The 11,007-nt window shown below is 32.7% G+C and overlaps 1 protein-coding gene across 1 annotated transcript; it reads left to right on the forward strand.

The window, feature by feature from the left end:
• The first annotated feature begins 820 nt into the window (after nucleotides 1–820).
• LOC108319732 (cysteine synthase, chloroplastic/chromoplastic) lies at nucleotides 821–10,116 on the forward strand. The gene is made up of 10 exons (XM_017550970.2): nucleotides 821–1,273; nucleotides 1,818–1,927; nucleotides 2,707–2,764; nucleotides 3,852–4,115; nucleotides 5,490–5,627; nucleotides 5,850–5,901; nucleotides 6,001–6,080; nucleotides 8,540–8,599; nucleotides 8,917–8,997; nucleotides 9,740–10,116. The coding sequence occupies exons 1-10, from the start codon at nucleotides 1,046–1,048 to the stop codon at nucleotides 9,830–9,832; spliced, it is 1,164 nt and encodes a 387-aa protein (XP_017406459.1). The 5' UTR covers nucleotides 821–1,045; the 3' UTR covers nucleotides 9,833–10,116.
• The last annotated feature ends 891 nt before the right edge of the window (nucleotides 10,117–11,007 follow it).

Genomic DNA, 11,007 nt, shown 5'->3' on the forward strand with positions numbered 1-11,007 from the left:
AAAATTTTCTGTGCGAAAAGTCTACTAAGTTTTTCTATTTTCTCCTAGCTTTTTCAATAATATTGAATTCTTAAGCCATTTTTAATACAATTTTGTTTGTCTTCTAACTTGACAAAAATGTTGGACTTTTTTTTAATTAAAAAACTAACAAAATTGTTGGACTTTTTCTTTTAATTAAAAAACAACATTAAAATGAAAAGGGAAAGATGTACCAACAATAATTATTAGAATTTTCAAAAACACTTGAAAATTATATTTGTAGGTTTCTTCATCTTTTTATTATGTTAAAAACTATATAAGTAATTATATGTGATTAGTCAATAATATAACAATTTAATATTATGCGAGCATGATCACTACATTCTAATTTTTAAATATAAATTAAATTTTACTGGAAAAATATTTAAAATGTTGATTTTATATGGGGTAAAAATTTATATGCTTTCACTGTTTACATTTATCAAAAGTGACTTCAGTTATTAAAAAAATGAAATTTGGTATAATTGGTTTGAAAAACTTGAGTGATTGATAATCATTAACAGAGTTTTTCTCCTGACTATATGATTTTTCAGCTATTAAATATTTATATTAGACTGATGTAATTCTTAGTAAAGTAATAATAAAAACAGAGTGACAATGAAAAACAATAATTATATAATCACTACATTAGTTATGTTAAAGAATAATTATACCATGATATATTTTTACATATGGCATATAATAAAAAATAAAAGAAAAAGTATCAAATGTAAAAAATTTAGGTGTCATCGGAGAATATTTTTCTACGTTAAATGTCTGATTTATTAAATTTGCAAACTTATCATTGGCCCTTCTGCCAAGCCGACAGACCCTGCAATTGCCACCCCATCTTCCAATGCACATTCGTGGGAGCAACTACAAAAGGATACTGTGAAGTGAGTTCGAGCGATTCTGCAGTAACTTGCCATTTTCGTTCGGCAAATCAGTTTCGACTGCGCTCATCAAACGTCGTCGTTCTCCACTTCCTAACCTTCTTTTCGTTGTGACATTCCCCCAATCAACAACAATGGCTTCTGCTTCCTTCGTCAACTCGTTCACCTGTTCTTCGCGTGCTCCCACTCTCCACCCTTTCACCACCGTCTCCACCGCCACGTCACTCAGGCCCGGCAACGGCCGCTCTTCGAGACCACTCGTCACGAGGATCTCGTCGCCTTCCCCCGTTGTCTGCAAAGCTGTCTCCGTTAAGCCCCAAACTGAAATTGAGGGTCTCAACATTGCTGAAGACGTTACGCAGGTCAGTTTAACTGAATTTTCAAGCCTCTGAATGTGTTGCTGGAAATTTCTTCACCTTTTTTCATTTTCTTTGGGATACACTTGCTTAGATGAGTTGCTTAGATGCTTTTACCGTTGTTCTTAATTAGAATTGGAGGTCTATTTTATCTCTCGTAGGGTCTGTTTGGAGGGTTGGCATTTTTGGAAGAGAAAAAAGAAGAAGTAAATATTAAATTAGCTTTTGCATGAGCTAAATCACATGCTCCATGAGATGAAAACCAGATTTTTTATGAAGCTATCAGTCAATAACTTTAACAAATTAGCTGAGGTATGAACTAATTTTTTATCTTGGAGAAAATGATTTCATTTTTTTTTCTTTCCCCCCCCTCTTACAAGTGCCTACGAAGAAGTTTCTCTAAACAGGCACATAATCTATACAACATAGCTTACCGAGGAGAAACTTTTATTCTATTAACGAACTTTTGTCGTTTGATTTCTGTGTGTGAAATCAACTTCAAGGATAAATCTTAATTTGTTTGGTTCTTTTTTCTGTTGACGTGGCACAGCTCATAGGGAAAACGCCAATGGTTTACCTCAACAATATTGTGAAGGGTTCTGTGGCCAATATTGCTGCAAAGCTTGAGATTATGGAGCCGTGTTGTAGTGTCAAAGACAGGTGAGAACTTGATTTTGATTAGTTGCTTGTTAAACATGTGAGATCTCTAATCGTGTTTGTAGTCTCAGTGAAAATGATTTTGTGAATATCTCTTGACGGCATGAAATAAAGCAGAAATTATTTGGCATTTTTAGTGACCAAGGAATGTTAATAAGATGATTTTTTGGCGTACTCTTTAAAATGTGAGAATTGTATTTATTATTTGGAAGTTAAACCAATTATAAAGAGTGTGTTGCTGAAAATGAAAATAGAATATGAAAACAGAAAATGTTTCTTAAACCAAACAAATCCAGAATGTTTCAAGTGACAAAATTAGCTGGTTTTGATTTTGTTATTGATTACTTTGCTGGATTTTATTCTTTTTGTTGCTATTGATTTAAAGCTTTCAATAAGTATTGGATATCATTAAGTATCTTAAACCAAACAAGTCCATGTTTCAAGTGACAAAATTATCTGGTTTAATTTTGTTATTGATTTCTGTGCTGATTTTATATTAATTTTGTTGTTATTTGTTGACGTGGATAGCCTTATGTATTGGATTTCAATATGGATGTACATTTAACTCCTTTTATGGTTCTAGTAAAAGACACTTGATTATGTATCTACTATTTGATGATAATTTCAGTTATCGTTAGGTATAAACTCAAAATTCAAGAGACTGATGCTGGTGCTTCTTTGCTCTTGCATAATTTATTTGGCCACATAAATTTGCATATTGGAGGTTTATTCTTTCTCTAGTATTTTTTTTTCTTTAAGGCTTCCAATTTTTCATCTTGCAGGATTGGTTTTAGCATGATAAATGATGCTGAGCAGAGAGGAGCTATAACACCTGGGAAGGTATAAATGGTAGAAAGAAAATGTGGATGTCATAGTTTGTGACTTCTTATAATATTTGATTTCACTATAACTCTAGCTGCTTGTCAGCCATGGCTAATGCAGGCCTTTAAAAACTTATTCTTCCCATGCTTGGCATTTTCTATATAGGTATCAAATTGTTATATGATTGATCTTAGCAGTATTGTTCCAAAGTCACACATGTAATGCCTTAGCAAGCATTAATTGAAGCTAAAAATAAATTTTTGGATGTAACTATAAATTTTTAAAAATAGTATCTGACCTAATTGACGTATATGGTGTATTATGTCGAAATCTCTATACTCCTGTGCTTCACCACTGTGCTACACCTTCCTGTGGACTATAAATAAAACTAACTGTGCACCTTGTCAATGACTTTTTTATATTCAAACCGAAAAGTTAAACTTCTCCATAAGAACTTATAGGGGAGAAACATGCAAAGAAAAAAAATGAAATGATCATTTTCGTAAGTTAAAATTAGTTTATGCATAAGCTAGTTTGTAGAAGATCTCTCATTGTTCTTTAATCATTTATGTTTTTACTTGTCCACAAGTTAATTATAATTTATGAAGAAGTTTCACTTCATTTTCTTCTTCTTATTTATCTATTCTAGAAGTCTTTATGGTGATATTTTTCCAAATAGATCCTTTGTCAAGAAATTATACTACCATACTTTGGTGTATGTTATGCTTTTATAATGTGACTTAGTATGAGCAAATTTTTCAAATGTTGAGTCTTTATATGCCTTAATGAGTTTAATGCGTTCATTATAACCTTTTTTTTATTACCAAAATGACACTTTACACATCTTTGTGGGGATATTTACTGGTTTGACAATTCTAGAACCACGACTTAGTATGCACATTTTGTCAAGTCAAACATTTTGCTTTTGCGGTGCAATGAGGCAGTATTGTTTCCTTTACATTTATGTTTCATATTGTGGTCTACATAGGAGCTAGATGAATTTTTGTGTGATTTACTTTATTTTCATATTACCTGTGGCTATATAATTTTAATGTTGCTTGATCATTTCTTGTCTGAGTTAACTTGCTTCTCATGTGCATTTCAGAGTATATTGGTGGAACCTACCAGTGGGAACACTGGAATTGGTCTCGCCTTTATAGCAGCTTCAAGAGGATATAAACTGATTTTGACAATGCCTGCTTCAATGAGTTTAGAAAGACGAGTTCTTTTGAAAGCATTTGGTGCTGAGCTTGTTTTGACTGATGCAGCAAAGGGCATGAATGGTGCAGTTCAAAAGGCTGAAGAAATTTTGAAAAATACCCCTGACGCATACATGCTTCAACAATTTGATAATCCTTCAAATCCTAAGGTAAATTATAACAGCTTATTCTATGTTTAAGTCCATGAATTCCGTGTTCCTGGAAATAGGATTCTATATAGGGTGCACCATTAGCTCCAGTGTCCGGGTTAGAACTGTACGTTGTACAGTCGTACATAGATTTGGTAATTGATACGTCTTTTACTTATCTTTGGTTGGAAGCCTTATTTAAAGCTTTTGTCTAAAGTCCAGGTTAATGGAATGCAAAAGCAAAATTTTCCTTGAAGATAAATGCATTTTTCTCCAGCTAAAGGCACCAAATAACAAAGTATACCGCCAGTTGCCTTTCCACCACACTTTGACCTCAGTCCTCCGTTTTCTTATCAAGCCCATGAATATAATTATAAGAAAATATTCATAGCTGTGAGTATGAGAGCATAACCAAGTTTCTCCAAACATACCAATGGGCCTAATCCAACTTCAGCGCCCTTATGTATGTATCAGCTGTACAATGTGTTAGAATTTCCATAGCCATTTATCAAGTGTAGTTACACAGACAGACAACTATCCGGAGATAAAATGTTGCTTGGTCTGGGCAGCTGCAAAAAATCATTATTGTTGATTCTAGTAAGAACTGTTCTTCTACTGAAAACCTAATTTTAGAACCCGAGTGGGCAGCAATGAGGATTTCATCAATCTTGTTGGTGTTATTTATAGTAGGAACTGTTTTCCATAATGAATTATATTACCATAGAACTTAGCTGGCAGCAATGAGAACTTCATCAAACCCACTCTTGGGTTACTTTCTCCCATGGTATGATGTCCTTGGTAATGTTACTCGCAATAAACCGTTTCAAATTACTTTCACATGTACTTATTGTTGGAAAAAGCTTAATTTTATTTCAAACACTATTTCACTTGGCTTTAGAAAATAGCTGTCTGCCTACAATCATTTTTACTGTTGATTGATGGTATTTAGTCAAGGTAAAAGATGGCATGAGATTTTTTTTTTAATTCTTAGCTTCTCTGTCTTTTCTTCTTGTGGTCTTTTAGAGGAGCTTCTTTTGTAAAGGAACTGCTTTTTTCTTTCCTGTGGTCATTCTCCTCCTTAATTCATTCTTCTGTTCTCGGTTTTCAGCAAAACTTTGTCGTGACACATGAAACTCACAAGATTGAACTTAGTTACAGGGTTCTCTAAAAGTAACAAAGTCATGTAGTTCAACCGCCCCCCCCCCCCCCCCCCCCCCGTTTTTTTTTTTTTAATTTTGGCTCTTAAATTTCCTAAAATTGCTACATAAAAGAAAAGGAGTTGGGAAAGTGTTCAAATTGAGAGACAATATGACCAACTTGATTGAAATGTCTTACGTATTTAGTGTGATATGCTGCCGAATGATCTGATGTACAAAGTTTGATTCAACTATACAGGTTCATTTTGAGACAACTGGTCCCGAGATATGGGAAGATACAAGGGGAAAGATAGATATTTTAGTTGCAGGAATTGGAACTGGCGGAACTGTTTCTGGAGTTGGTCGATTCTTAAAACAACAAAACCCAAAAATACAGGTACATCTTTGTCAATGGCATTGCCTAACCCAAATTAATCTAATATTATCAATGAATATAATGACGAAAAAGAATCTTCCATACATAAAATACTAGCTCTATGTGTATATCAATCTATGCACTCCATTCACTGCTCATGTCTTATCATCCAAAGTATATTTCTTGTAGGAAAGCTTTCTATGTTGTTGGGTCCTGTTAAGCTTTTTTTCCATTATGTATCAGGTTATTGGTGTAGAGCCTCTGGAAAGCAACATACTTTCAGGGGGAAAGCCAGGTACAAAACCAGAAATAAGTTTCTACAGATTATAAATCCAATATTTTAATTTTAATTTCTTTTTAAGAAGTTGTATCTTTTCTGTTTTATGAACTACAGGACCTCACAAAATTCAGGGTATCGGAGCTGGTTTTGTGCCCGGGAATTTGGATCAAGATGTGCTTGATGAAGTTATAGCGGTCTGTTCTTACACTTTCCAGTTGTCTTTTACCATTTATGTTATAATCTAATGAGTTTTTTTTGTTTCCTAAACTCAGTGCTTTAAAATTTAGTACTAATTATCTTCAAAAGCAGAATTCGTTGGATTTTGAAATTTGAATCATTGTGTTTGACTCTGATGCATGTAATTCTTCTGACAAACATGCATGCATTATTTGCACAACAAATACTTCTTGTCTATCAAGCATTTGCGAAAATACTAGACGAGTTATACCTACAAATATCTACGGGTAAAACAAGATGGATACTTTTAATTACCAACTTCTTACTAGAGAGGCTACGGGTATCACAGTATCCTTATTTTGTGATACCCGCCATATGTTAATATTTATTTATCTAAATGTGCATGTCTACGTGTATATATATATATATATATATATATATATATATATATATGGATATGTATATATGTATGGATAAATATGTGTGTGTACCAAATTTACATTTTGCATCAGCTTCTAAAATCTACTTTTGTAATATTTAATTCCAAATTTAACGATAATGTCTTTATATCTTTTAGATATATTATCTTCATCTTCTTTTTATCTTTTATCTTTAGTTAGTTTTTATTATTTCTTATTTGTATTTTGGGCTTAACTCATATTGTTAGTGATTCTTGTTTAGGTATTTCTTTAGAATTTAGTTGTTTTCAAAGTATGAATTTTATTTAATTTTATAACTTGCAGTGCAACTTATTTGAATTTGTTTTTTAAAAGGTCTACTTTTACTTTTACTAATGATGTACGATGCAATTTTATTTGGACTACTTTAGGATAATTTTTTGATTTTTTTAAGATTTAAGTAATTTAATAAAAAATGTACAAAAAAAGAAAAATACAAAATTAAGAAGCATCCATGGATATCTTTTAGTATAAAATATTCTGCAAACAATTTTGAAGCAAGTATCCAATGGGTAACGTGGCAAAAAGTTTTCAGATAGAAACGGGTACTACCCTTGTCACTCGAACTTGTTGTCATCTTCACTCTAATTATTTGAATATTGGTGTTAACCTGAACGAAAATGTTGTTGCTATCTCAACTCAATGTCCCCCATCTAGTGCCTAGTAGGTACTCAGTGTCATAACATTGTTGTATTTCCGATGATCGTCTTTGCTTATCGTGCAATGATCAGAGGTGACAATTCTGGTTTTTAATAAATGTAATGAAATGTTTAGTCTCACTTTCTAATTTTCCGATGTCTATTTCCTTGAAGTTTCAGTTCCTACTTACCCTTGTACAAATCTAGGTCCGTCTTTGTTAAAAAGGGCTAAGGGATATTTATTGATGTATTTTTGGTCATTGTATCAAAATGGGAAATAATGTGTGAAGATTGGCTCACTGAAATCTTTTCTAATGGTTCCTGAACTGTCTAACTATACCATCTATACCAGACGGTTGAGTAGATGATATGCAACTTCTACCATATGTGGTGAGACTATCTATTTAGTCTCTTAGCATTCACTAAGATTTGGACCTTCTAGAGAAACTGTTTAAGTGACTTTCCTGTCCAATAGTGGGAAATACTGTTCACATGTTTTCCTCATTAGTTTAGGTCACGTAAGTTATAGAATTTGTTATAACGGTATTGTTGTATAAATAGGAACTTTATATCATCAGTTGTGTTGTGATTAAATTTGAGTTTTGCCTGATTGAGAGTTTACTGCGAGAGAAAAATTACAAGTTGTAAACTCTAATTATAGTGAATTATGTTGTGGACGGAGATTGAAGTTCGTTGACCCTTCAATTGAACCACATTTGTGATTCTTTCTTGTTCTTTGGCTTACCTTCTGCCTACTATGCTTGCGGGTTTCTGGTATCATATATTGTTTGTGTGGTAGACGCATCTGTAGTGGGCTTATTTGAGTTATTCCACAACATAATGTTTGATACATTGTTGGTAACTTAGGTGTTTCCTTCTGATTTTATCACATGCATACTTGTAGTATTTAGTTGAATTATTCACATATATTAATTGTCATCTGTTACTGAAGTTTTTAAGGACCTGGTTTGTTGACTGTTTCATGGCAAGCTTTATTGATATTCACAGTTGGGTTGTGAACATGTTATACTGCTATACATTGCACATATTAGTTAATAGAGATTATCTTTCATCCTGGACAGGAATGAATTATGCAAAATTGGTTACCATGAAACAGAGAGTTTATCTTTCATGGGCATTCGGTTTTTAGACTTGCTTTATCTCTGTAAGCATTTGCTTACTCTACTGTCAATAACGAACATTTTTTTATACACTGGCTTCTTATTAATTCAGGACCACTATTTCCACATTTAGAGCTCTGTTCAATTGGTCAAATTTGTCTGCCTGTGATATGGGAACGACCTGACCTGGATAGATACTGAATGTCATGATTTTCTTGATTTGTATTGTAATTAATATCCTCTTTTGTGAATTTTGTAGATATCAAGTGATGAATCAGTTGAAACTGCAAAACAATTAGCACTCCAGGAAGGCTTGCTGGTTAGTCCTTCATATTTTTCAACCCTTTGTGTATTTTAAGTTTCTCAATGTGTTTTGGTGTGCATGTCCTGTGCACTTACACACAACGAGACATGCCCGAGTTGGTTGAAACAATCATGCACAAGATCATGTTATTTAGTACACTCACCGTATTAAACGTTAGTTATATTCAAGAATGATACTTACCAAACCCTGTTGTATAGAACATAAGAACATGTGTATTATCTAGTCACACCTTAATTCTGATATAAATGTAAAGCTCATATGCGTTTGCTTTATACTTTGCCTCTTACATGCTAATTTCAATTGGAGAACAGGTGGGAATTTCTTCTGGAGCTGCTGCCGCAGCTGCTTTGAAGGTTGGAAAGAGGCCTGAAAATGCAGGAAAACTTATTGGGGTATGCATATTTCCTACGAAAAAGATCAAAATCTATACATAGTTTGTATAAGGAATTTACTCCATCTAGAGAAGGATCTTTGCTGAATTTACAAAAGCATCATGCAGATAGAGTTCTCATTTTACCAATCTGATCATATTATGTTTTTTCTTAACAACCTAACCTTCGAGATAAGATCTAGATTTTGGTTCTTGAGGATAAGTGTGGTATTGTAGTCCTGTTCACTAGTATACGATATTATATAAGTATCCTGTTGCTTGCATTGTAGGACACTGTAATTCTTATCCATTTAGCTTATACATGGTTGTCTTGTCGTATTTGCTCATCCTTATGCATTCATGGTTATACATTGATTTTTCTACGATGTGCTCAGTGTGAATCTACCTAGTATTCAGGCTTAAAAGGCTGCAAATGCTTTTCATTGTTTATTATGTACTTTCCCCCGCTATTATTGTGGGCTAAGTTTCTTTTCTCTTTCCTTTCTTTTATGGTTGCACAACTGGCCTGAATTATATAATTTAAATTAAATTTTTATTCTCCTATTGAGGGATGGATGGTTTTTTGGTACGTAGCCAGAAAGAGAATCACTTACATCCGCATTTTTTCTTTTGTTTGTTTAAACGTTTCTCGTTAGTTGTTTTCTGCCACTTTATCTTTTTTCCCTCTTAACGCTTCATATGATATTGAAATTTCAGTAAGAAGTTACTCTAATTCTATTGCGCAAAATATTTACTGCTTGCAGGTTGTCTTCCCTAGCTTTGGTGAAAGATATTTGTCTACTCTTCTTTTCCAGTCAATTCGGGAAGAATGTGAGAAAATGCAACCTGAGCCATGAATCGACTTTGCCTGTTAATGTTTCTTTCACATTTGCCTCGAGTATCTGTATTACATGCCATACTATGTCCATGTTTCTCATTTTTTACCTTAAGAAATTATATAAATCTATATAGGTCATTGATTTCACTTACAGCACATATTAATGACCCTTGATTGAATAAGAGTTTATTCTCTTCTCTCTTTGGGATAAAACTTTCAGATGTAGGAATTACTTGTTTTGCCCTTTTTTCATGTATGACAGCTTCGCTTATATAAAATAATTGGGGAAATTGTTTATCTATCGCTTTCTGTGCATCTCTCCTCTGGACTCTCGCTCGTCTATTTTTACCGGTAAAAAAAAGGTTAAATTACTGTAATCAATAAATTATTTGATAATTTTAACTAGATTTTTGAACGATTTATTTTTCAATTAAGTTTTTGATCTTGTATTTGTTTTGTAGGTGGTTCTTTCTGTCTCTATTATATAAAATTAACTTGAGTCATTTCAGTCTGCAAAAAGATTGTTATAAAGGTGAAATATGAAAAGTCCCTCAAAAAATTAACTCGAGTCATTTCTCAGTCTGCAAAACATTGCTATAAAGAAACACTTGAGAAGACTTGTATGTTGTGTTGGAATGAGTTAATTTAAAAGGATAATTAATTTATTTCAAGAATTTATAGTTTTTCATTCTAGAATAACTTAGTAATTAGAAAGAAAATGAAATTTAAATTTTTGTAAAAGGTATTTCAAATTAATAAAATAAAAGAATTTCAAATATTTTAAAAGAGAAATTTGAAATTCCATTTTTTTTTCTAGTGGACTTAAGCTAAAGGTTCATGTAAGTCGATTTACACTGAAAACTTAGTGGAGTCAGTTCAGATTAAAGACTCAACAAACTTAGTTCGAGTCGAAAGTCAAATCAGTTTGAATTGGACCAAAGGTCAAGAAGAATTGATTCGTAGTGATGATTGACATGTGTACAAGAAGAGGACTATCTATGACTCTATACAAGAAGAACTTGAGGAGGAGCCTTTGGCATTTAAAGGACATGAAAGAATGAAGATCATGACTTGAAACATATTTGAAGAATAATTCTTAAGAAAATTAGTTTATGATTCTATGTTTTTAGGCTTTAGGTTTTCTTTTAGAAATTAGTTTATGTTTTTATGTTTTTGGGCTTGAGCTTTTTTTGA

Source organism: Vigna angularis, chromosome 1 (assembly GCF_016808095.1).
Source record: "Vigna angularis cultivar LongXiaoDou No.4 chromosome 1, ASM1680809v1, whole genome shotgun sequence".
NCBI classification, from domain to species: Eukaryota; Viridiplantae; Streptophyta; class Magnoliopsida; order Fabales; family Fabaceae; genus Vigna; species Vigna angularis.

Excerpts from the sequence above, each read along its gene's own strand:
- LOC108319732 (XM_017550970.2), top strand. The coding sequence starts at position 1,046 with ATGGCTTCTGCTTCCTTCGTCAACTCGTTCACCTGTTCTTCGCGTGCT. Across the intron at positions 4,116-5,489 it reads ATAATCCTTCAAATCCTAAG|GTTCATTTTGAGACAACTGG; the intron begins GTAAATTATAAC and ends TCAACTATACAG. Across the intron at positions 8,998-9,739 it reads ATGCAGGAAAACTTATTGGG|GTTGTCTTCCCTAGCTTTGG; the intron begins GTATGCATATTT and ends TACTGCTTGCAG.